The 27940-nt window shown below is 42.0% G+C and overlaps 1 protein-coding gene across 1 annotated transcript in view; it reads right to left on the bottom strand.

Annotated features, from left to right (window-relative positions):
- The window catches only part of CDC16 (cell division cycle 16), a 148468-nt gene that overhangs the window by 74775 nt on the left and 45753 nt on the right, over positions 1–27940 (bottom strand). Inside the window, exons 7-10 of the mRNA XM_086934581.1 lie at positions 25838–25932; positions 24130–24263; positions 20729–20808; positions 9779–9828 (exon numbers count right to left, since the gene is read on the bottom strand). Of these exons, the coding sequence (XP_086790707.1) occupies positions 9779–9828; positions 20729–20808; positions 24130–24263; positions 25838–25932 (359 nt within the window). The remainder of the gene's footprint in view (positions 1–9778; positions 9829–20728; positions 20809–24129; positions 24264–25837; positions 25933–27940) is intronic.

Below are 27940 nucleotides of genomic sequence, written 5' to 3'. Positions count from 1 at the left end.
TCCATATCCAATGGTGCGGTGAAGTAGAATCTTAGTCACATTGTTAGCTACCATCCAATAGACCTCGCTGATGGCGTAAATAGCCAATCTAGCAACCAATTTGTGCATGATAATGCCTCACCGCAGGTTTTGAAAGTCATTGCCGACACTCATCCTCAGCCAAGCTCAACCCCTTGAAAGAAAAGCTGGAAAAACAGCTAGCTTGGAATGTTGCCGGAATGAATTCTAAATTGTCTAATGATGACTGGGTTTCCTTTATAAACGTTTTTAAATAATTTGCCTTCAAGAGACTTGGGCCACAATGGACTTTTATATGGACGGCTTTCAATCCTTTTGTACTGCAGCAATTCCATCTCCTTCTGGGAGGGCAAAGGGTGGGCTGGCTATTTTGATCTTGGTAAAATGTTCTTGCTCTAAAGTTAAGCTCTTGTGTTTGTCCCCTTGGTTTCAAGTATTGATGCTGTCTGGTTTAGGCCAAGTAGATGTAATGAGTGTTAACTTTTATTATAATCTGTTTCACCATCATTCTTCAGATGTGGCAGATATGTTGCCTACCCATGTGGTAAAACTGAAACTGAATAGTAATATTATTGCTTGCTGTACGTTAGGGGTGATTGATTTTAATTGTAGCCAGGGTCCTTTTATAGGGTCTGCGATCTGTGGGGACCTTTCCAATCAGGTGGTGACCCACTTTATTCATAAAGTTTATGGGGACGCCCACAATATTGTTACTTTTTTTAATTTCAAGATACATTTTATTAGGGTTTTACATGACTAAAGTACAGGTACAGTAAAGATATAAAGAGGAAAGAAAAAAAAGTTCCCGAGGGGGTATCCTAAAAGGCAGTTCAAATCAATACTATAGTTTTCAGTAGGAAAAACTGTGTATTGTAGATTGTGTGTATAGTTGTAGACAGCATGTTGTAAAGATGTGGGTTTTTAGTGATGTTTGTATGGAGGATTATGAGGAATAATATGATTTTTAATAATGACCTCCTCGTCACCTGTGAATGTGGCCCAGTTGCCTCAATCCCGTATCCAAATTTTACAGGGGGTGGTATCCATAGTATTTTTGATTTTGTGTTAATTTCGAAAGATTATAGTTTTTTTATTTCAGAATTTAGAATTACACCTAATTGTATGAGTGATCATAATCCCCTTATTCTTAGTTTTAACCATCAGCCGTTAAGAGTGAGTAAAACTCTGGAGCCAGCACCTATTACCCTTTCAGAAAATAGCAGACTTCCTATTAAGTGGGACTCTATTAATCCATCACAGTTTTTGATGTCTATTGTGTTGCAAAATCTAGACCAAATGAACAAGTGTTTGTCCGTTGACACATCCTCACATTTGATAGTAGTTTTTTATATGTCATGCAGTCTCCTCAGCATTATCTTAAAAAAGTAAGCCCCGAACTCCTCTCCCACACCGCTAGCTTAATTTAGAATGTTCTAAAACCCATAAGGTGTTGAAGTTGGCCATAAAATATTATCCAAGAAATCGGAAGACTATTAAGTTAGCACAACTGCTTTATGAAGCCACCCTCAGGGAGAGGAAACTTAAACTCAGAGAATCAGCATGAACGACCTCATCACGGCAGGGAAATCAAAGGATTCCAGACTTTTCTGGGTGGTAGTCACAATCGTCTTATGTTTACATTAGGGGCCCCGACCAAGATCGATTGCTTCATTTCAGCTAAATCTTAGTTTTCTCAAGTATTTTGCTCCAAGAGAAAGCTCGACACAGAACAAACCCAGTGGGAACAAACACTGAATGAGAGGGCCCTTGAGTTTAGCTTTACCACAGGGGTCGACGATGTAGCTTTAGCCATTAAAAAGAACAAAAGTGGCAAAACTCTAGGCCCTGATGGTGTTCCTGTGGACATTTTCAAAGTAAATGTAGATCTGTGGGTAACACTGTCCACAAATGTATTCCATGTTGCAATAACTGGACCTCTAATACCCATTTGGAAGGAAGTGGATATCGTCCCCATCTTCAAGAATGGGGAAAGACCGAGTCCTGGACTCAACTATGAAGATTCTAGGCAGGGTCTTTTGGTGAGACTGGAGGACTGGGCATAGACAAATAACATTATTTCAGACCTCCAGTATAGGTTCAGACAAGGGATTGGAAACACAGAGCAATGTTTAAATCTTTCCCTTTTAAATGGTAAATATGTTCCGAGTAAAAGCACTGCCTTCTACTTAGCTTCTAAACTGAGGAATATTTTAGAAACTTTGGAGGTGGAACAACCTTAAGTCACACTCTTATGTCGATTGCATTGGCACACCTCTGTAAGAATTCACCATTCTTCCACTGGTGACTGCACATCTGTCATAAACTGTTGTAAGTGAAGTTTGACAAGGCTGTATTTTAGTTCCTTTTTTATTTTTAATTAACATAAAGGGCCTTGAGCGGCACCTGCTCCGGAAAAGACTAGATACTCCAAGGCTGGGTAATTGCCCCTTCCCCACACTACTTAATGTGACGATGCAGTCTTATAGCTTTTACTACAAATGGTCTTCAGGGGCTGTTGGGTGGTTTTATGGAGTTTATGACCTTCACAGACTTATAGGTCAACCAGCCCAAGTCCTCTATCCTAATCTTTGGACCGAAAAGTACTAAATCGAAAAATTATTAGATCGAGAGTTTCCCAGCTTTAAAGGTGGACAAGTTCAACTAATTTAGGTAACCCATATAATTCCAAACTTAAGTGGGCACATTGCTGGAGCTAAAAGCACTTCAATTCTCATGAGCCATTGAAGGGCTTTTTAGCTTTGAAACATCATTGGGGCATAAGCCAGTGAAAGAGATGATAACTTTGTTACAAACTAAATGTATCACGCTTGCCTATTATTGGGCAGTCGTGTCAGGGTCCTGTAATAGCAACAACCTTTAGAAACTACAAAACAGTTTAATGTGACGATAATGAACATTTCCCCCCTGGCACAGCCAGTTTTTGACATGCTAAGGTTGGCTTGACTTATTTAGGAGATCATCTAGGGCTGGCTCCCCTTTTGCTTTGGGGAAAAATATAACGACTGCATGGCCCATGATAAGGTGGCTCACATCCCATAGATAGCATATGTTAAGAGTTATTTTCTAAGTTTGGGGGTTCCAGAGCTGTATAATAATCCTGAATTATTAGGCCCTGCAGCAAAAGCTCGGCTAAGTCCTTTTTTTTTTTTTTTTACCATTGTCACTACTCTTGCCAAGCTAATGCTTTACGGATGGCCTCTCTGGATAGATACTGTGCTCTAGCACCTTGATAGGAGCTAGATCTTTATTTAACGAATGCCAATAACCCTCAACATAGCCTTTACTTAACCAGGTTAACCTTGGGTTTGCTACATTCTTTTTCATGCTTTCTTTCAAAAAGGCACATGGTTCGATAGTCTCCCTTTTTGCCCCAGTTATAACCATTTAGATCAAACCACAATGCACTTTATGTTTTTTTGCCATCTATAAATTAGCACGATCCTGGTATTTAGTGCCAATTTTATGCCCCATGAATTTTAAATCATATAAATTAGGTTATGAGTGCCTTCAGCAGTTAGACTCGGGTAAACTATGTTGTGCAGTTATTAACTTTATCAGAAGTGCACCTAGTATTGGGAAAATAAGCTTTTGAGCAGGCCCACTTGTGACCTATAAATATAAAAATGCGTTTCCATTTTTTTCATTTTTATGTTTAGTCTTTGAAGCATTTTCATATGCAGTTATCATGACTCGTTTACTTTTATATGTTTTACATTTCTTATTGAGTTATTGTTGTTAAATTGATTCTATGAAAACTGTTTTTATTGATATACCTTTATGGCATTACCTTGTCAAATGAAGTTTGTTTGTACTGATTAATTGACTTAAAGGTAAAGTTGCTACCACAGAGATCTGGTCAATGTAATATATGCTTCAAGGGTGTTTCATTAACAGTACAAATTTATGGGTGTTGGGAAAATATTGTTTAGCATAAAAATGTGGTTTTAAGAGAGAAGTATTTGAGATTAGCAGTGTGTTCAGATGCTGACACCTACATCAACACCTGGATATCTTTCGAATATTGCTGTATGGCTATATGTCATTTTCTGGCAATAGATACCAGAGGTTCAGTGTGTATGTTAAACAGGATGGACTATAACACCAAAACCTGAGGCAATTCACCAGTTGGATGAAGTGCAAGGGATCGCCAAAATACTATTTTGTGTAAGCTGATTTTATCCTGTTAGGTTAGAGGTGAATTATTTCAAAATATTTCTACACATTCTTATAAATGTTGTTATAGGTGTCAATTAGTGCCTCGAATTGACAAAATCAAAAGCAGCTGTGAGATGAAGCAATCTCAACAAGCATTGGCACAGCCAATAGGTCTTGCCTTTGGGACCTTATAAGTGTTTGGCCACGCAACAGTTAATGCTGTAGCAGTAAGGATATTGTGCTGCATAACTAAATACTTGTAATGTCCCAAAGGCGAGACCTAATGGCTATGCCAATGCTTGTTTTAATTTGCATAGATTGTTAGTGTATTAACAAAGCACCCGGCAACGGCAGGGCTCCTCCCATACCCCACACAAGTTCTTCCGCTGCTCTTCAAACTTTTCCACTGGAAAGTGTAGGATATCTTTAGTAGAGCGTGCAACTTCTTTTAATACCGAAAGCAGGCAAGCGCGCATAACTGGTAGTAAGGTAGGGTGTATTCTTGGAGCGATAGGGTGGAATGGTGAGAGAGTTCGAGATGGAGAAGAGACTAGGGAAACTGGAAATATGGAAGTGAAGCGAGAGAATGGGAGAGTTGGGGGTGGCGGTGAAAGGATCTCTTTTGTGGCTAGCGAGGGAGGGGGCAAAACTATGAGAGGCGTGGATAGGAGTTTGACAGCGAGAGTGATGACGTGCGACGAAGAACGACTGCACGTCAAATGTACTCTGTGACTGCCCATGCACAGTGCCTGTGTACTAGTCCAGAATATTTGCTGTCTCACAGCTTGAAATTGCTGAGGACAGCTGCACATCCACAAACGCAATGCAAAGAAAATGTAAGAGCCCCAGCAGTCTCAAACCCAAAAAACTATGTGCACGAGACTATTACATATTTTTGGGTGGGAACTATTTTGTTACACAAAAAGAAAACAAAAATAGTGTTTACGATAGCTCTGGTATTTTTACCCGCGTGTCTCTGTTCTGCTACAGTACAAGATGTCTCATGTTTCAAATCCTATGAACAGTGAAGGGCAACTGGCGGCTCTTGGAGCCGATATTCACAAACAAGCCACACAATAGAGTAATGGCTTCATTAGCCCTTTAAGATTATGAAAACTTTCTGCAAAAATTAATAAAATCCGGGAATAAGATATCTGTAGAGCTCTGCTCTCTGTAGTAACTGGGCTGCTCTGTAAATTGCTTCAGGTCAAGTGTTGTGAGCTGCATTGCACCACTAGTTGGAGCTGCACAGCTGCTTGTTTGGAAGATACATAGACTCCCCTTTACATTCATGTTCATTGTCAGATTGCACCCCTTTCATAAGAGGAATTATTGAACATTGGACGGATGATAACGTCATGAAACTTGCAGCCAAATTAACTATCAGTAGCACGAGAAGTGTTTCCAGTCATGAATATAAAAAAAAACACCAGCATGGGTGCACAAAAGGACTTGTATCGCATATGATTTTAACGGATGTTTTGCGATTTCCACGTGATTATACATGCTTCTTTATTGACATGATAATAGAGAAAGTGTCAAGCACATATGGTTTTTATTTAGATGTACTGTATCTTTATGATTATTTTCTATCATTAATATTGGGGTATTTTGTCGCCAAGTTGATTTGGGGAGTTGTGAACACCAGGAGGGTGGATTGTTAAGGCATGAAGGGAGTTGTAGTGTGAATTGTTAGGTTGTGTTAAACAGAAGGTCCTGAGTGGTACGCACGAAGTCAGGTGTTTGTTTTTATTTCACACACATGTGGGGGGCACATGGAGGTAGCCGGAGAGCAGATCAAAACTGATAGTTTTCAGTGCCGTCCATTAGGATTCATGCGCGAACAGGGCTGCTTTCCCCGATGCAGATGGAAGGACAATGTGATAAATTGAAAGCCAAATATGCTGCTACCATTGAAACAAGCCTGGATTTAGTTACATCGGTTCACTTTCTCACGAAAGTAGTTAAACATCAGACACGGGAAGCATATTATGGGACATTGCTATAAAGAGCTTTCTTTAAACATGCGAATGGAGAGCGAGTCCGTCCACCTTTCCACCTCCTCTGCGCCCTATTCTCCCCTTCACTGTGGTGTCCCACAAGGCTCGGCACTATCCCCTCTTCTTTTTAATTTATATCTCCAACCACTGCTAGCCACTCTCCGCAACTTCCCGGTCACAATTTACAACTACGCTGATGATCTGCAGTTAATTTTCCCTGTCGATTCCCTCCCTTCTTCTTGCACCAACTTCCAGTCCACTATGCTAACCATAGCTGAGTGGATGTACCACAGCCACTTAAAGTTAAACCCCACCAAGACTGAGCTCGTCTTGGTGGGTGGCCCTAATCACCCATGGAACGCCTCCTTTTGGCCTACATCTCTGGGGATGGCACCAATTCCCGTGAGCTCTATCAAAAGCCTGGGGGTGACCATCTCCCAAGATCTTTCTATGAGACCCCACATCAACGCGGTAACTTCTGCTTGCTTTTTCCATCTCAGGCGAATTCGCAAGATCAGTAGGTTTCTGAACAAAGAAGCCCTGACCCAAGTAGTCATTGCTCTCATCACCTCCAGGCTTGACTACGCCAACATCTTGTACGCAGGAATTCCCGCATGTCACCTTCATCGACTTCAGTTGGTGCAGAACCAAGCTGCCCGCTTGATTTTCTGCCAGCCCAGACACCAGCACGTCACCCCCCTACTCCGCAGTCTGCATTGGCTCCCTGTCTCAAAACGGTGCATCTTCAAACTGGCATGTACCACCTTTAAGGCCCTAGAGGACGCAGCCCCTAAGTTCATTTCATCAGCCTTATCCCGTCATATTCCTGCCAGAGCTCTACGCTCAGCATCTTTGAATCTTCTCGAGGTCCCCAGATTTAAAAGAAAAAGGCATGGAGGCCTGAGCTTCTCTGTTCTGGCTCCCGCTACTTGGAACTCCCTACCCCTCTCTCTCCGTCTCTGTCCTGAGTACGATAGCTTCCGTACTCTCCTAAAAACTCTGCTCTTTCAAGCAGCATATGATTAATTCCCCCTTCCTGGATCACCGCTATCTTTATCAAGAGCGCCAAGAAACCGAAGGTGATAGTGCGCTGTATAAATATTTTTAATAGAATAGAATAGAATAGAATAGAGTTGTGTGCGCGCGCAAAAAGCATTGCTATAAAGGGCTTTCTTTAAACACGTGAGTTGTCTGCGCGCGCAAAAAGGAAATAAAAAAAGCATGCAAGTGGTGCACGCACAGCAGTGAAAGTGATCGCGCTCCACATGTCGCCTCTGGCGCTAAAAGCTAGCGGCTGCGCGTGTGCGTAACCGCAAGCGCTAGGCCAGCAAAAGCATATGGGAGCACTTTTAACAGCCCACTTACTAAATTTCTCGCAGAGCATGCGCTGGCTCAGGCATGACCTTAAAAGGGGGCCTTGCAACTGTACTTGAAATGCTGAACAGTAGTTTCTGCTTTTTTTTGGAGAAAATTAATTTAATTCATGCTTTGCAAGCTAGATGGGTCTTCGGTATAATAACCGTGGTTGTGCTGGTGGTTGTGCGGAACATGAAGAGAGTTGTGGGCATCACCAGTGTCAAAGCTCAATTGCATCAAAGCTCTCCGCATACTTCAAAAACATTTACCATTCAATTGTATTGACCTGTTTGCTCCGGGATCCTGTACACAAAAGGCTGAAAAATAAACAGAGGTAACAGCAACTGTAATGCATGATGAAATGTTGTTGCTGAAGTCTCCTTTAAATTAACAGAGGTAACAGCAACTGTAATGCATGATGAAATATTGTTGCTGAAGTCTCCTATAAATGAACAGGGAATATTTGCAATTTCTACTGCAGCTTGTCTGTCTACATTACTTATGGTGGATTTTATTTTCCCAAAGTAAGATTTGCATAAGATATTTTTACTCAACTGCTTTTACGATTGTGACTTTATTAAGTTTACTGTGGTCTTTGAAATTAAATGAACAGTCTGGGAAAGATAGCCAAAAGATATAGCTAACAGATGAGTCTTTCTAAAACTTGCCTTTTCAAATAAAAAGCTTTATGTACATATATATCTTTCAAAAAGTGGTCAGGAATACCGTGCATGGGCAGGACGATTCAGTGCTTAGGACTATTATGAAGATATATTAGAGAATACATTGTTTACATAACCACCCTCCACTAAAATCTTGCGCCTTTACAAGTGCTAACAAAAGTTGTCAGTAACATTACAAATCTGCTGTGAAAACAAACAATACGTTGTAAAATTTCAGAGTTTGCATTTCAAGAAAGGTAACAGGTTTCAAGCAGAACATACAACCAGGATAGGCTAGGCACTGAACCAAGACAACTATGAAGGGAGATTGCGCCAGATAAACAAGGAGAGACATTTAAATTAATCAAAGCAAAAGTACACAGTACAAGTCAAGATTATTTTACAACTCTTGATATAAAGAGGGAAGCACTAGGCTACTTTGTAAAACAAAAATTAAATATTTTTTTCATGAACAGAATAGTGGCTAGTAGAACTCCCACCCAAAAGACTATGGCAAATTCAGGAAATTAATTAAGAATGCACAATACAGTTATAAGGCACAAGTTTTAGAAGCCACGTATAAAGGTAATCTCGAGCACAACAGAAAATCATACTTTTCAAGTAGGAAAACTACATGGGCATGATGGGTCTTATTTCCATTTTGAAACAGCTCTGGCTTAGATAGAGGGAACTCATTTTAAATGCTTCTTTCCCTTTGTCAGGTACATACAACTGAAAATCAAAGTTACTAGGCATGGGGTAAATGACAAATCACTATGAAATATCATTGGCAAGATGTATGCTTTAATCATTTGGTTTGGGGGGAGGGGTACCTAGTTCCTCTGGCCAAAATAAAGGGAAGGGGCAGGGCTCAATTGTGTATATGACTGGTGATTGGGTGAAAATGTGTTTATTGCTTCATTAAATATATAAAGGAAGCATTTTCATAATTGCGATCTCAAATGTAAACAGCTCTGACTTTTCTCTACTCGCCATCTTTCCTGGAAACTCAGCATCTGAATATATGTGGCCATGCACATTTCAAACAGCATGCACCCTCACTCTCTCCCTCTTTTCCAAAATGTTCTCAGCATGAGTAGCTCAGCAGCATTGTGATCTTGGGATGTTCTGTTGATCGGATTCTCCTCACTCAGCTCCCTTCATGGAAATTGGATACATTTTCTACTGAACCCGCACTTGTGTAGCTACATCTTCTTCACCTTTCCTCGTCTATTTCAAGCTAACAGACAGCCCTCATCTTCATTCCTCTGTTCAACATCTTATAGTTTCCCTGACAACTGTCAAAGGAGGAAGCAAGGCATCCATGATCTGTCTTCAGATTGTGACAATTTTTAAAAGTGTCTATGTTTGTGAAAAGAGAACAAAGTCATGACTCCCTACCAAACGTCCAACGTTTTTGATACAAAATAAGGTGGGATATTATGCTGACTGATCAAATCTGACAGATATTTACAAATTGAAGCGATTCAATTTAGACATGCATTTTAGTCAAATTAGCTAAATAATACTTATTAAAGAGAGAGATAATTGTTCACTTCAACTTACGGGATTATTTGGGTATAAATCCACCAGTTTGTGTGAAAGATAAAACAGCTCTGTATAAAAAAGAAATTAGAAAGAAAAAGGTTAAAAAAGTAAAAATTTTATATTCACTTATCACTGGTCAAATTAATGTAAGATTCGTGCAAGGACGGTTCAATTTTTCACAGCAAATTGTCTGCAATTCGTTTGAAAGAAACTGCCTGCAAACATTAATGGTAAAGAGTCCGTTTTTAATTTAAGATAATGTAGGTCCTCCTAGAATTCATCACAGATATCTCCTGGTTACATTAGGATGACATTGCATGGCTTATTAAAAATAAAAATTTATAGCACTGAAGAGGCGTTCATGCAATATTAAGAAAGCCTAAGCATAGCACAGAATGTTGAAAACAAATGAACATTCATGCTCGAGTTTTTTCATATATATGAATTATGATAATTACCCTGTAAGCATCTGCTCACGGCATGTGATGCTGTAGATTCACATGCTCTGAATACTATTGCAATCTAGTGTTGGGCTCAAACTGATCCAACCTTTTTTTTCTTGGAGAAATCTTTTGAGTCGCAAGGTCTCAGTGACTACTCCTCTGGTTGTGAATTCACATGGGCATCGACTCCATTGTTCGATTGTTTTTCGCATAGCAGGTGAGAGTATGTATGGAGTACTGAGTAGGATTAAATAGAACAGAATAGTGACTGTGCGTGCAGAAAGAGTGAAGGGGAAAGATCTGCAGCAGACACTGGTTTCCGGGAAGGAGGGTGCACGCATGTGATTTTACAGCACTGCATGCAACAAACAGATGCTTACAGGGTAAATAACAATCCCTTCGTAGCATATGTGCCTGTAGATACACATGCTCTGCACTGACTGTAGAGATATACCCCTGTAAGAGGTGGCTAACCAGTGCATGGTGCAGAGATCTGAAACAGAGTCCCAAGAATAGTTAGAATAACGCTAGCTTATACGCATTGTGAACGTGCCTAGAGTGGTCCATGTGGCAGGTTTACAAAGGCCCAAAATGTTCCCAAAAAAGCGATAGTGGTGCCCAGCTTGTGGGTGGAGAGTGAGCTGGGGCAGAAATCTTGGGTTCTTTTAGCTTTGGTGTAACTAGTTTGGATAAGTTTAACGATCCACCTAACAATCCCTGCCTTAGAAATGGGATGATCTTCACCAAGCTGTGAGAAGGCAAAATAGAGCTGTTGTGTCTTGCAAAAGGATTTGGTCCTATCGTTATAATATATAGGAGCATCCTTGACGTCTAGTGTGCGGAGTGCTCTCTAAGCTACAGAGTCTAGTGCAGCTCGAGACTGCTGACAAAGAGCGTGTATTTTCCAAAATTGACAGCACCGTGTTTTCCATTTAAGGATTGTCGCGCCCGATGGATCTGTTGTGTTTTTGAGTCGAACGATTGGGGACGCATCACCGTGACACGGCAGCAACCTTTGGACGGCACTAACCACAGAGAAGTAAAACCAGCAAAACCAGCCCACCTCTTGCGGAACCCGCTCCGCGGGTCCCGCTGCGTTAGGGGTGCTCTGAGGAAGAACTCCAGCTGTGTCCCTGAAGGTGAGTGACAGGCGGGGCTGCGAGCGAGTGCAAGCGCCGGAACGGGACTACTGTTCCCAGGAGCGCTTGCCAGCCCCAAGCAAGAACACCTGGGCCGCTCTCCCTGTCTACTCCTCCCCTTCCCTTGTGCATTTAAAATTCCTGTGCTGCTGATTGAGCTTCGGGACGCATCACCGTGACACGGCAGCAACCTTTGGACGGCGCTAACCACAGAGAAGTAAAACCAGCAAAACCAGCCCACCTCTTGCGGAACCCGCTCCGCGGGTCCCGCTGCATTAGGGGTGCTCTGAGGAAGAACTCCAGCTGTGTCCCTGAAGGCGAGTGACAGGCGGGGCTGCGAGCGAGTGCAAGCGCCGGAACGGGACTACTGTTCCCAGGAGCGCTTGCCAGCCCCAAGCAAGAACACCTGGGCCGCTCTCCCTGTCTACTCCTCCCCTTCCTTTGGAGACGTATTAATTGACACTGTCAGCACCGCTGCGCGGTAGCGCGCGGGAGCGCCGGGAGAAGCCCGGGACAAGGGCGGGGCCGTCTGTGGCCGTCCGGGGCCGATCGAGGCTGGGCTGGGCCCACTCCCTAAAACCCTACATCACGGATTAGCCAAGGTACTGTTGTTATGAGATAAAATCTGTGGACTTTTGATACTGTTTGCCCCTGAACACTGCCGCCCAGTCCATTACCTATAGAGGACCTCCATTCTTCTCCTCGTTGCCAGACGGGGGTCAGTAGGGTTTTACGAGCCCTTACTGAATCGCCCAGGTACAAGGTCTAGTAGGGGGGGATAAACGCTACAGAATAGGACTAGATTTATAATACATGGTCTTTTCTAGATGTTTTTTGTTGATTGATCTTGCCTTACAGGTGGCTCATTGAGACCGCTTGGGATTGATTTTTAGGCTACCTCTAAGATTATCACACATTTGAATCCCAGCATTTTTTTTGTAATTGACCCAGGATTTGAGTTCATTTAACTTATAAACTGTACATGTTGTATGATACTGTCTGATTTTTTGCCTTGCTAGAACCGTAGCCTGCCTCTATCACCCTATATCATTTACTTGTATAGTTTGTGACCTCTGAACCTATACTCACTCGCCTGCAATTATGTCTAAAAAATCGGCCTCTGTCCCTCCAGCACCACTTAAAACCCTTGATTCCTTCCTAGTACAAGTGGTTAAAAAAATAAATAATGACAGAAGGGAATCCTTAGGTTTGAGTCAATCGCCAATTTTGCTCCCATTGAGCCCTGACCCCAGCACACAAACCACTGATACCCCACTGCCTGACCCTTCAATTCTCATACCTGATGCTAACTTAATTAATTTGGAAGCAGACGACGGAAACTCTGATTCGCTAGCTGATCAGTCAACAAACGTCGTGTCTGACTCTGAGCAGCAGCAAAATACTGTTGCGGAGATTCCCTCATCTTCTTCCCCTGTTATGCGTCCTGTGAGAAATTGTAGAAAAGCTCAGGCCAAAAGGGGGGGAAAACAGTCAGGAAAGAAAAAGATTAACTCACCCCCTAGACATAAAGGAAACAATGTGGAGCGTGAAGACGTTGATGAGCTCAAACAAATCATCGATGATGACCTATTTAATAGGATTTCAGACATGATAGACATCAAAATTAAAACCATCATCAAGCCTCTTATCGGGAAGATTGATAAATTAACATCTGAAATAAAAAAGATGGGAGGGTTGCAAAGTAAGTTGGCGAAGGACCTGGAGAACTTAGCCAGCGAAGTTAGCAAACCTGTAGTTGCCGTGGAGGAAGACCAGGGTGTTGTTCCAGGCCCTACGGATATTCAACAACCGCCCATCCCGGAAGGCCAATTATTACCACCTGCGCCCACCCATGATGTAATTAGAGAGCCCCCTACGCCACACCCTATGGCACCAACCCTATTGCACTTAGGGGATGATTCCTCGCAATTTATTTTGGAAGCCTCACCATTAGTTCTGGTACTGGCAAATGTCCCTGTTTTATCTCAGGAGCAAAAGGAATCCGCCCAAGGTCTCAAGGATAAAGCTTTATATTGGCTTACCAATAATGTGCGCATGGCAGACCAGGGAGCAGACCAGCTAGCTGGGGAAATCGTCATGGCAAGGAGGGTATCATGGATTGGGAATAAGACTAAGAAATTCAATGGGGACTGTGTTATATTAAATTTTGCTAGCGCAGAGGTACTCCCTAACATTCTTGCTAACATCCTCCCACCGCAACGTAGAACTGGATCCATAATTCCCCTTACCCTGAAATTCTTTTACACTGAGACCCAGATGGCGACTTCTTCTAATATCTCCAGGCCTAGAAGGAACGCTAGAATTGCTCACTGGGGTGGGGAAATTAGGCCTAGATTTAACAACAACCATTCTCGCCCCATGAGTAGTCGTGGCTCAGGGCAACACAACTTCCCGTATGGGCCAATGGCAAGAACACCAGGGCCACTTTGGCCCAATATAAATAGGTGGGGACCAAATACTCCAGGCTATGATAACAGAGGCCAGGGCAATGGGTTTATGTCTAGGCAAGGGAATGAACATTTTTTAATGCGACCTAACACTCCCCAGCCTATGTGGAATCCAGCAGCAAACGGATGGGGTCAGGTGCCCACTCCCTTTGATTGGGGACTGGGTATGGGAAACAGATACGGGGTTTTGTCGGGCCTAAACGACTGTGACTGACACATAGAGGTCACGAACCAGGGGATAGATGTCTCAGCCCAACAATTGGATCAGACTTACCCCCAGTCAGTGCACGAAGGCCATAACACGCTTTTGAACGATCACCCAATACCTATGTTTCATCTGCCCGACCACAGTCCGACCCTGGGTTGGGGTAGTGCGAACTTGCATAGTTCTTTGGATGTAGGACTTAATGAAATAACTCAAACACCCCGAGAGCCTGAAGTGGCATCAGTTCCGTGCCTAGTACCTGAGACATCCATGGATTCCTGTAGGTTATTGAGCTGGAATATAGCAGGGCTAAATGGTAAACGTCAGGATAAATCTTGGTCGAGCTTTGTCCTAGGCCACCACATTATTGCCCTTCAGGAAACGTGGGACACTTCCGACAATTTGTGGTGGGACGGTTTTATCAGCTTTACCAAAGCTGCTGTCCATAGTCGCACGGGGAGGGCCAAGGGAGGCCTTTTATTTCTGTTTTCTTTAGATCTAAAGGGTAGCTGCAGGCAGATCGACACTGACTCCCCCAATATCCTGTTGGTCGAAAGAGTGATCAAAAACACTAGTAGGACCATTTTTATAAATTTCTATAACTCAGGGAACAGTGATTACAGAGGCCGTAATATTATTGATTTGGATAGTATTTTAAATACGGTCAGTCAGAATAATACGCTTGATACTGATTATATTTTATTAGGCGATTTTAACATCCATCCGTGCAATCTAAATTGCAGGAGAAGTAGTTCTGATGGGGATGATGGGCCTGAGGGACCCCACTTTGAACATTCCATTGAGGGAGAGGAGCTGGAGGATTTTCTTGCCAATTTTGACCTCTATGAACCAGATGGTGGCATTAGACAGCCAACCTTCACTGGTACCCCTCCTGGTACCATTATTGACTATATATTTGTATCCCTAAGCACTCTTACTCGGGTCAATGCCTACCGCACCATACAATCACACTTTAGTGACCATAACCCTGTAGAGTTAGAAGTGGCTTGGGGAGGCAATATAGGACCATCCCCACTGAAAGTAACCACCCATCCCTTAAGGACAACTGCCCAAGGAAGACGCATGAAATGGGCAAAGGTGGTTCCAGAAAAATTTTATGCCGAAAACTTCTCAAAGATTAAGGGGCAGGTGGAGGTTTGTAAAAATCCCTGCGCACAGGGTCAGGAAATCGTAGAGGCTTTTGAAGCCATATGTGTGCAGGTGTCACAGGATCTCTTGGCAAAGACTAAAAACGTAATCCCAGGAAATAAGCGCTGGTTCGATTCAGCATGTTCAAAAGCACATAGATCATTACTGGTAGCTCTAAAAAGTATCCCCAGGGCAAATGATGAGATTACCAGACTCAGGAAAATTTACAAATTAGCAATAAAAAAACTAAAGGACACCATTAAACAAGAAGCTTGGGAGGACCTCCTTTCGGCGGCAGTCCTGAAGAATAGCAAAAAATTCTGGGAGATTATTAAACAGCCCTTCTTCTCAGATGATGATAATGATATCATGGACTGCGTTATTCCTGATGAAAAATGGTTATCTCACTTTAAAAACGTTTACGGGGATACTGCTGACGCAACTACAGATGCCCTGCTGACAAGATCAGCCACCTGCTCCATTATCTTTAACCAAGATGAGGTGGAGAAAGCCATTATGGCCACCACAAAGCACAAGGCACCTGGCCCTGACGGCGTGCCTGCCGACTTTTTTATGTATTCCCCAAAACTGTGGGCTGAAGTCTTGGCAAATGTGTTTAACGCAGTGAATGACAATCTTGTATCTGCATCATGGAACATCTCTACCATTGTCCCCATTTTTAAAAAAGGCCAGCGGGACGATCCAGGTTGTTATAGGCCTATATCCCTTCTGGATTCCTCAGTAAAAATTTTAGGCAGAGTCCTCCTATCTAGGCTGAGGGAGAATGTTGAGGGCTGTGGTGGATTGTCCGAAATCCAATATGGATTTAGGGAAAAAAAGGGTACTATTGAACAGTGCATTAATTTACATCTGCTCATTGCCAAATATACTATAGCCAAGGAGGGGTCTTTGTACCTTGCATTCATGGACCTCTCCTCGGCCTTTGACTTGGTCAATAGGACTAAGTTGTGGTCCATTCTGTTGGAGATAGGCATAGATGAGGCATTGGTCACCTTTATGTCTTCCCTGCACCAAGAACTCTTCTCGAGTGTACGCGTGACTAACGAGGGCAGGTGCACCGCCCTCTTTAGATCCTTAAGGGGCGTGCGGCAGGGCTGCATTTTGGCCCCCTTACTCTTTACCATCTACATCAATGGCCTGGGTGCGCACCTAGAAGGGCAGGAAGCCGACGTCCCGCGTGTAGGGGTTACAAAGATCCCGGCACTCCTATACGCGGATGATGCCGTGCTGATCGCCCGCACGGGAGTTGGCCTCCAGTGCCTATTGAATGCTTTTGGCACGTTTATGGACCAACTAGACCTTAAAATAAACATAGCCAAGTCACACACTATGGTGGTGGGCCTAGAGTGTCGCAGGAAGAGAACCAAAACATTCACCTGTAGGGGGGACTTGGTCTCTAGGGTATCCACATTTCCCTACCTAGGCATATTGTTCGATCAGAAAGGGACCTGGGGACCACAGGTTAGAGCTAAGAGATTGGCCGTCACACGATCATCCTCAGCAATCTTGAGTTTTGCTGGTAGGCTAGGAGCCAGGCCTATGGAAGCCATCCTAAAAATCTACAATAGCAAATCTGTGGCCATCGCACTATATGGCTCCGCACTGTGGGGATACGCAAATGTGGAGCCAATGCAGAGAGCAGAGAATGGATTCATCAGCGCCCTGCTCTCTGTACCTCAGTCCACTCCAACATATTCCATACATAAAGAAGTTGGCCTCCAGTTTCTCTCAGATAAGCTGAGCATGGCCCCTCTGATTCTTTGGTTAAAAATATGGTTGAACGAAGAACTCCCATTAAACCACAAGATCCTGACCGATGTCCTGTCCCTTGATAAATCTAACAGAATTCCTTGGTTGGCCTATCTGGCAAAGGCTTTTTCTGATCTAGGTCGCCCGGAGCTTTTTACCTCTCCAGAGTCCATTAGGATCCAAGATCTTGATTCAGTCAAAAAGTCCTTTATGGGGAGGAGGGAGATGTGCCGTGAAGAGAGTGAACTAGCAAAGCCGGCAGTGAGGGATCATTGCCTGCTGCTTACTTCACCTTCACTTGCACCATACCTTGGTTATGTTACACTTCCCTTCCACAGGTTTCTTTTAACCAAATTTAGATTTAATTTGCTGCATTATTATTTAGGCTCTTTTAATAACTGGCAGAAACCAGAATTAGCTCCACCCTGCAGCTGTGACCAGTTCTCAATGCAAGACACAATGCATTTTGTTATGTTTTGTGGTTTATATTTAGAGCCTAGGAAAAAATTCTTGTTGCCAATTCTCAAGAAGGCCGGCTTCACACAGGTGAGACCGGCTTTGCTCTACTTACAACTATTACTCAACCCTCACATTTCTTTTTGCGTTGCTAAATTCCTGGTAGCTGCCTCAAGGGCGAAAGCTGCCTGCCAAGATTAGCTATTAATGTTAAACACGTTTTTTCTTAAACTGTTTTTTACTAATCTTAAAACTGTCGCTAAATTTCTGTATCATGTGTATTTTGATAAGTTTTGTACGAAATGTATTTTATTGTTCATCTCTTTGTATGGTTTTCAATAAGCCGAATAAAGATATTTTGACTGACTGACTGACTGAGTCAGGTCACGAAAAAAAAAACTGGGAGCTTGATTGTCTGGTTAAGGTGAAATGGGGAAATCATGATAGATAAGAAGGATTGGTTCAAAGAACTAGTCTGTCACTGTATACCTGGAAAAAAGATTCCCGCAGTGTGCGGGTCTGTAGTTCACTGATGAATTATTGCTACAATGAAGGTACCATTCCAATAAAGAAAATGCAGAGGGCATGAATGTAGTGGCTCGAAAGGGGCCCCATAACTCTTGCGAGGAAAATATTGAAATTCCTGACTCTGGCTGGAGGTACCCTTGGTGGAATGACACGTTTAAGGCCTTCCATTAAAGCTTTTGGAACAGTGATTTTGAAGAATGAGGAGTGTTCTCTATTCTGCACATATGCAGCAAAAGCAGATAGATGTTGCCTAATTGATGTGTAGGCTGAACCTCACTTGCATAGATGTAGTAGTTAACAGATAATGTCTTGCATCTTCGGCATTAGAGGGTTTATGTGGTTTGGAGTACAATAGTGGAAAAACCGCTACCACTTAGCAGCATGGAAGCATATGTGTAGTGGGCCTATGGACTTCCCCGAGTATGTCCATGCATGCATGTGGTAGGTTAAGATAACCAAATTCTAGGAGCTCAGGAACCAAAACACCAGGGTGAGCTGCTTGGAGTCCGGGTGTCTGACTTGGCCGTGGTTTTGTGTGAAAAGGTCTGGCCTGTTGGGGACAAACTCATGCGTGTTATGGACATCTCCAGAAGTATTGAGAACAAGAACTGCCTAGCCCACATTGGAGCTACCAGGATGAGGGTGAGGGATGTTTGCCTCGGCTTCCTAACCATGTATGCGATCAGTGGGAGAGGAGGAAAAAAGCATGTAAAGATCCCTGACCACTTCACCCACAGAGCATAGGCCCATGAACTGGGTGTGTGGAAACCTGGTGGCGAAGATTAGGCATTTTGCAAATTTTAAATGTGGTGAAAAAGACTATTTTTGGAGTGAATCATCTATGAAGGTAAGGGAGCTGGACATGTGGGTGGAGTTCCCATTTGTGGACTTATTGCTACGCACTGCTGTGCAGCTCTGAAAAGTTGTTGCCCACAGCAGGAGGCAAGTGTGCTAACCTAGCAGTGAATATTAGGCATTTTGCATTTTCAAGTGTGGTAAAAAGGACTATTTTTCTACTGCACCATCTATGAAAGTAAGGTAGTAGGACTTGTGGAAGGAGTTCCCATTTGTAGACTTGTTGCTGAGTACTGCGGTGCAGGTCTGCAAAGTTGGTGTCCACTCCAGGAGGATTCTCAGCTATTAGATGAACTTGGTGGTAGATCTTTCAGTGCATAATTTGCTGTGCTAGGGCCAACAGCTAAGTGGAGTGTGTCCACCTTTTGAAGGGAGAATACAGCGCTCATGAACAAAGGCCTTGAGAGCTAGATAAATTGCTAACAGTTCCTAGTGGCTGATGAGAAGAACTAATTGATGAAGTTCCCACAGACCCTGGACTGTCATGTCGTAGAGATGTCCTCCTCAGCCGACTGGAGATCAGTCTGTGGTGATGGACACCTGTGGAACTGGTCAGAAAAACAAAAGTGCCCCTAGGATCTACTACTTGCGTAGATGTGGTCAAAAGGAATTGGTTACCCACCGTAATTGTTTAATGGCATAGCAATTACGGTGGGTAACCAATTCCTTTAGACCACATCTACGTCAGTAGTAGATCCTAGGGACACTTTTGTTTTTCTGACCTTACTCCCCTGGTCCCGGGCCTTTAAAATTAGGGGGCCTCCTTGATTTTCTTTGTCACCTGTGGAACTGGGCCTGCAAAGGGCCTGACTTGCAACAGATTGTAGCTGTTTCACCACTGCGACAGTTGTGGGTGCAGGGCCCCATCACCACTAGATCGTCCACCTTACCCTCTGTTTGTGACCACTGGCTCAACCAGGAACCCATGATGCAGGTGTGTATGGAGCCTTGTGTGGGGCACTTGGAAATGCATTATAGATATGCACAAATCCATAATTCCCAGGAGGCGCATTACTGTGGAAACTGGAAGTCTGATAAAGAGGCAGAAGCTGTTGGAATGCCTGTACACTTGGGTCGCTGGGGTAGGGTTTGCCAACAAATATCTTTAAGACTGACCCTAAGAAAGGTTGGATTTGGAGTGGTTCCAACTGTGACTTAGTGGCTTTCACTGTAAACCCCAGAGTTGCAGAAGGACAATTGTGGCCTTGGTATGGGCTTTTATATTTGTAAAATACAAGGGAACCAAAGTAACCTGGGGTACAGTCAACTATACAGGAACAATGGTTCCTTATTCACAAGAATAATGCAATGAACACAGTGATATAATAAAGACTGTGTTGTTGAATCATAGATATAAAAAGTAATTATATTTATTTTATGTCAAAAATTATAAAAAGAACCAAGGAAAGTGGGATAGTGAACAAGACGAGAATTGAAAAGACAAGGTAAGTCAGGCAAAATCATGTGTGGTCCTAATACAATAACCAGTAAGATCAGAAGCATATAAAAGCGCCAGCGCACAACATACATTTGGAATTAGAATAATACAGTGTCAAGGAGCTACAGTGGACGGCGTTTCGATCCATATAGCAATAATAGGATCATCATCAGGACTAAGTAATTATAGCCAGAGAAGAATCTCTGCTAATAATGGTGAATGCACATCCAAAGTAGCCCTGGGACTCAATAAAAAGGTACGTCCTTCAGATGGCGTGCGTACCGAAAGGGGGCTGTAATTACAAGATTACGAAGGTGCATAATGGGTAGACCTGAAAACCAATCTAAAATTTCTACAAGTTAAACAAGCCTACTGAGTAGCAACATTTCTGATAATTACTTTTGTAGTCACTTAATTAAGACATAATACCATTCTGCATCCAGTTCTTTGCAAAACATTCTACTACTGTAACACAAATGCATACACCTAAAGCAGAGCTTAAACAAAAATCTCTCACCATTTGCTTTATTCAGTTCTACGAGGGTTCCTATATGCACGGGTAAGCAATTTGCATGGAAAGGATCCTTCTCCATTACTCTGTAAACAAAAATATCTTGAGAAGCTCAAACAAAAAATTATTTTTTTTCCATTTACAAAGACCTTCAGAAGTAGCATTACTGTGTACATGCCATCCCTCTTGAAAAACCCACCTCCATCAAAAATGAATCTCAAAAGACTGAGAAATTTCAAAAGTTGAGCCAGGCTGCATAGAAAAATTGTGTTGAATAATATAACTAAAAGACATATACATTATGAGTTTTGCAACTTGCAGAAAGGCCATATTGGGGTCAGGATTTTAATGAAATCCCTTTTCAGGGGAAGCTTCAAACTTAGAAGGAAGGTCAGGTTATTCCTAAATATTTAGGTCCATTCCTTGGTGGCTCTTTTGAGGCTCCCTTTGATTGGAATGAGAATTTGAGATCGAGTATCCAAATATATGAGAACTATACTGGAATATTCACTGCCTGATCTGTGTAGCTTTGGGTTGCGTGGTCAAGGGGCAAATGGAGAGACAGTTGAGTATTCAGAATCTTCCATTCCAGGCTTGATTAGACATGCATATGGTCAAAAAAACTCAACAGAAAACGTCTACCAGGAGAAAGTGCTGCATGTAAAGAAATTAGTTCTTAAGTGGCACCACATGTGTGAGGTGGGACATAAGGATTGTGGAAATACCGGGGTCAGGAGATACAGGAAAAAGCAACACACAGGCTCCTTAAAAATGGCATTGCAACAGGTGGGACCAATTCAATGTTATGACGTAGTGTGCCTAGATGGCCCTACAACTGACAGTCAACCCTGCAAAAGTGCATGCTGATAGTTTATCTCAAGTAAGAGAAGGTTCAAAACAACTGCTTATGTTCACTTGGGAGGGCAAGCCACAAAAGATGCAAGACTCACACAAAAGTGAGTGTGTTTTAGGCCTGCTGTCTGAACAAGAGTAAGCCAGGTATGCACCTGTTACAACGCAATTTTTACTCCGCACTACCACTACAACGCAGGCATTACAACGCATACCGTTACAACGCATTGCGCTGGGGGGCGCTCTAGGATAAGAGGTAAGTTTAATTTACTATCCAACACCTTCCCTAGGGTCCACAGGGACTGGAGTTAGAATAGTAAATTATACTTACCACTATCCAGCACCCCAATGCGCTATGCGTTGTAGCGGTATGCGTTGTAAATACCGCGTTGTAATGGTATGCGGAGTAAAAGTATGCGTTGTAACGACATACATCCGTAAGCCACAGTGAGCAGTCAAACAAAAGCCCACTTCATGCACAGGCATACAGCACTGTGTAAATAAAGACCGATCAAATTCGGTACATGTGAGAAAGAGGATGCACGAGAACCTACCAAAGGAGAATCTGAGTAAGCTAATATGTGTCAGAAAATGACAGGTAAAGTAATGAAGAATCCTAGAGGTGGCTGTTTCTCTTGAGCTATAAACTGCAAGAGCACAACACTTCATGTGGGTCGGCCAGCGAGATTTGCATGATCTTATACAGAATTATAAAAGTATAGTTCCCCCTGGGAGACAGGATTATGCGGCAGATGTAAAATATGTTTTAGAATCAGTTTTTGAAATGGGGACTAAGTACATATGGAAGATGTTCAGGTGACAATGTTCAATGAACAGGGTCTGAACACATCGCCCAAAACATTTAATCATTTACAGATGCTAGCTGGCATGGAACGTTGACACGTATTTTTATTTTTTTTACACAGGAAGAGTCACACTCATTACAGGTGCCTATCTCCAGCTTAGTGCGACAACATTCTCACGGCAGTACTTTGCTTCTTCTAGCTAGGATATGAGGTGCCTTTTATTCTCACATGCCTAAAGTTTGAACTGAACATCTCAGCTATTAATATTAATAAGGAGGGCAGATTAACAGTGGTTCAAAGTATACACAAGGAATGCAGCATACCTGTAGCGTTTTTAAAAGTTCACAATATGGTAGAAGAGTACTATTTATGAGAGGTTGTAAAATAAATCAAGACTTAAAGCTGTTGAATTTTGAGATTTCTACTAGACCCTACAAGATAAAGATGTGGATGAAACAAACAAATCAGGCTAGCGTTCAAGAAAACAGTAACTGTTCTGAATTCATAACAGTGAGAGTCTATTGAGAAACACATACAAATAAGTATTTTGGCTAATAAACATGGACTTAAAAACTTGGCATAGATCATATTTTGTTTTAACCAAATCACCAACATTAGTAGAAATCCTGCCCTTTTGTCCAGAACCTTAACACGACTTGTGCAATACCAAAGGGATTCATTTTGTCACCATTGCGTTTTCATATTTATATGACATTTCTGGAGTTGCTCCACCAGATGGGTACTACATAGTATATGTATTTGGGTCATACCCAACTGTTCTTTGGCTTTCATCCCTGTCAAACTTTGACATCATAGGTCTTCACTGTCCAACAGTCTCACTGCCACTCATTGGTGGGAAGTAGCAATAAAGATACCTTTAAATTCTGTATTTATCTTGTCACATTTGAAGTGCTTTAAAGACAGAGGTCAAATGTACGGCTATGTCTTATGACAAATTACTGCTTATTTTATTTTTTTAACATAGGGATTGGTGTTCACAAACTCCTTTCACTTTGCAGTCAGAGAAAGAAAAGTAAAGTCAATCATGTGACAATCTTGCTGCGGTACAGGGAATGTGAAAGGAAAGACTGTAGGATGTTATTTTTGTAACACAACAAAATGCAAATACCTGTACCTCAACTGTACACATTCAGCAGTTAGGAAAGCAAAAATGAAGCACATAGGTTTTGTATTTCAGAAATATGGTATAAACATGGATGTTAATAGGATCAAAACAAATCAAGGTATTTTACTTGGTAATGTACAAATGATAAAAAATATACTGAAACCCGATCTCCACACATTATCATTTGTGTGCAATATCATTTTATCAGTAAAGCTGTATTTCTATGTAAATGCAATGGCAATTTCAATGGAAAATGTGTAGTCTGCAAATGACACTGCGCTACCACACAATGCTTTAGTTTCATTTTAAAAAAAATGCCCACTTCATGACCATTAGAGCTAGGTGGATTGAGAAGGCTTGTCATTCTAAATGTGATTCTAAAATGTTTGGGAAGCACTGTATTATAGACTTTTGCACAAAAAAAAGCTCTCTATAACCCAAAATTCTGCTCAGTCACTTTTGGGGGTAGTGCCGTTCTGGTGGCAGCTGCTAGGACTTGGAACTCTTCAGTGTCTATATAAAGAAACAGTAATGGGACAGGGGAATGGAAGCAATGCAATTAAAGAGGAAAGAAAAATACACCTTAAAACCTCTGCAACTCCTTAAGTAAGTACTGTACTTACACTGAAGTAAGTTTGTAGCACATTTTGAAATCACAGTTGTAATACTGCCTTTCTGCTAAGGACACAACAACATCCAGGTTTTCTTGAAGGCCACCTATGGATTCTGGAATGAATGTTCCACTTGGCTTATTATACTGAAATGAATCACAGCAACATGGAATCATTACAATAGTTTAGGGAGCAGAATTAACAATAATAGACAACGTTTATTTGATTATTAGTATATTGTACACTTGTAAACAATTATTTACCATCATTTACTGAAAGCTACACATCACACAGCAAATCACTTTCACATGAACTTCAGGCAGAATAGCATATAGCAAATTCATTCTTCTGCAACAACAAATTCTTTTTCAAGACCCTAATCTGAATGAAGTAATGCAATATGTTTTCATGTGAATAATCTCCAAAGTAAATAAATGTTCCGGAGTTCTGTCTTTCTGCCTGAGGTGATTGTTTTGGCACAGCGTGTCACAGGCTGTAGGCAATGTGTGGTGCAAGCTTACGTCTGCCTGAGTAAATGCAAAGGATCTAGATTCCCTAGTCCAGTACTGGACGCATGGCTTTGAGAAGCTGTGCTGTCCTGCCCCTTGTACTGTTTCTGGATAGTTGACTTCCATCAGAGTGTTACAGGCTTTTGGCTCCAGACAGTCAATACTTAGCAAACAACCCAGAGAACAATCAGAATGCCAGTCCCTAATCAGTAAGAACGCACGACACCTTTGAATGTCAGGCGGCCAAGCAAAAAGTACAGGAATTACCTTTTGCAGCCTTCTTCAAAGGCATTGGACTCTATGAGGAAGAGTGGATTAGAAATGGACAAGGCAATAAAGGTCAGACTTGATGTGCCTTCAACATCCCACTCTAGTACTGCAACATGATGGTCTGCCTGCCGAGGACCCTATAGCCTGCTACCTCGACTGGGCCACGTTCTGAAGCACTGGATCCAGTGAGGAGAAACTCCATCTTAGGCTGGCACAATCATGTAGAACACAGACACATAACTATGTGCAACATAAATCTAGCACACAGCAAACTAAACACCTCTTCTTTTCAGGGGAGGTGAAAGACTAGTTATACTGGACAGAATGGATTTTACATGTACAGGTTACTCTCAAAGGGGTGCATGAAAAGAGGTCAGCATCCAGAGTACACCACATCAACGCCTAGTGAGGATAAATTAGCTTCCACTACTACAACTGGGGTCACACATTATGTATATTCCTCTGTCAAGCAGCAAAGTCTAGCACTGAAACAAAGCATGCTAAGCATAAGCCAATGATCTCAAGGATGCAAGCCTACTGGGAGGAAAAACAAAGGGAAATCCAGAAGCACAACTGCACTCGGGAATGTGTCAGAGTCAAAAGGACTATTTAGGGACTTTCGTCCTCACAATTTGAGCATGACCCTGAAAATGTTTTTTTGGATCATTGAACAAGACTAAGCTTCCTTAAACATATTTTCATAATGTTATCAGATTTGTGAAAAATACCCGGCTACACCATTTAAGGAAAGGAGATGGGGAGAAGAATCATTGCTGCAAAGTCTCTTGTTAAAACACTAAGACACCCAGCTCTATCCCCGTGTTAAAATGTAAAACAACACATGAATAGTAAAAATCAATCCAAAACCAATAACAAATATAGTTGATAAAACACAATTCTAGTTTCATATGAAAGCAAGATATAAACAACTTGCTGATTACCTTTTTTAGTTTATTCTCAAAAAGAAAACGCAAAAGTTCTTGGTCACCTTCTGAACATTCTTTCTTTAGAGGTAGACTTTCAAGGAGCTCTTTTTCTAGGGAAAGTTACACAAGCAAAATTAGCATTGTATATAAAGCCATGAGTAAAAGAAGACTTTTACAATCGGTCAGTCTTACCAAGCACTGGCAATAAGCATGTACGTCCAACCACTTACATGCCACCAAGTTATGGGTAGTTTCAGAAATAGCTGAAATTTGAAAGTAGATGCATATTTGACATGATCGTGGCCACGCCACTCTCCTAAGCTTTACAACTGGCCTTAATTGTACAACTGCATTTTTTAGGGCAAATCTAATTTAATCAACCCACCAAAAAAGGAGCGCACTGGCCAGTTTTCCTCTCTAGTACCAGCTGTACATTCTTAACAGAAAAAGATAGGGACTCAAAGATCTACCCAAGCCTTCAGGCTGACCTACCACGATATGTCCAGACCTGTGGCATCACAATGATTTACCGCAAGAGGACCAACTTCTATTGTTGAGCGCTATCCAGCAACAACTGACAGCAATACTGAGCGGCTGAAACGCACCACCGCAAAGGAAAAAGAGCACAGCAACCGTCTGCACACCTTGGACCAAAGCAATAACCTATATATTTAAATAATGGAGTTAAAACACATTGTCCTTTTCTACCAACATCAAAATATTTCTGTCAGGTTATGCTCTTGTAAAATGGCCGCTCCAAAATAGGGAACTGTAGGCTTCCAATTTTAGTGATTATGAGAGATGCATTTAGTGTATTAAACACAAGATATGTACACACAACATATGGTGAAATGATGAACAGCGAAAATCTCCTGATGAATGTTCTCATTTATTGAAATGTACATTCAATCAGCACAAAAATATATTTGACTTACCTCCTGAGTTAGGCTGAAATGAGTGAATTTTTTTCCGTAGGTAGTAAAACCCCATATATATGAAGGTTTTACTGAAAATAGTGGGAGTCACTCTCCTCAACAGAGAAAGTTAGAATGTAATGTAGGTCTTATGTCCATTTGGATGTGTGCTGGCATGACACTGGTAGGATAATTATAAATATATTCTGCAGTTATTTTTCTTGTCTGGCGGCCATGTACACGTTCCTCTAGGACTGTAAACATTTTTGTACCAGACTTAGGGTAGGTGCTTCATCTTTTACTTTGCAGGGTTCTACACCACCCAACGCAGAAAAGATAAAGCCTTTCTGAATGTTCCCCTCGTTTTAAGTATTCCAAGCCATCTGTTAAAAGAGGTGGGGAAGACAGCAGTGCGTTCAGAATGTATCAGATACAGGACGCCACATACAAATCCTAGCAACATGCCCAGATTGTGCCCTCTGCTGGCCTACAAGCCCGAACTAGCCAAGTAACTGTGCCTTCCCTTGCACTGGCCACCATATGAAGACGAAATCATAATGAGGACAGAGAATGGCAGAACGGAGGAGTCCTGGACCAGCGAGCTCATTTCTAATCTTTAGATTGGTTTTAAAAAAATGTTTTTAAAACAGCTCGTGTTTTGACAAACTGAGTGTCTGCATTTGCAATTGAGCCTTTCATCCTTCTCAGATTGCTAAAAGAAACAAAAAAAAAACAACAACGGAACTAGAAAACAATTCTAACTTTATTCAAGAGCAAAGTAACAATCCAAGTAGTGGCAAGTCACATATAATGGTCAGCATAGGGAGAAGAATGCTCACGCTCAGTGCTTAAAAGTGACTTTAAGGGTGAATTGAAAACATAAAACTCTCTTCCTGTTCCAGTGGGTAGAGCGGGATGAGAAGTGGGGGTGAGAGAAATTGTGTGAGAGAAAGAACGTTTGCCCTGTTAGTATTAGGAAAAATTCAGACGGTCGTGACATGGTGGGAAACGAGCGATGGGTTGGAATGCCAGTGGTCAGACTTATTGCAAGCCTTCTTCCCACCGCAAATTTTTGTGTTTTTCAAATAACATGTTTGGAGGTCACATTTATTTTCGCTGGTATGATGTAAATAGTATATCTGCAGAAGTGCAAAGTGTAGTATGCTATTTATTTCCATTATTGGGCGTGAGTAGGGGCCATCTT

The sequence above is a fragment of the Lissotriton vulgaris genome, chromosome 8 (assembly GCF_964263255.1).
Source record: "Lissotriton vulgaris chromosome 8, aLisVul1.2, whole genome shotgun sequence".
NCBI lineage: Eukaryota > Metazoa > Chordata > Amphibia > Caudata > Salamandridae > Lissotriton > Lissotriton vulgaris.
Note: the sequence above shows the minus strand (reverse complement) of the source record. Positions and strands in the feature narration are given on the sequence as shown.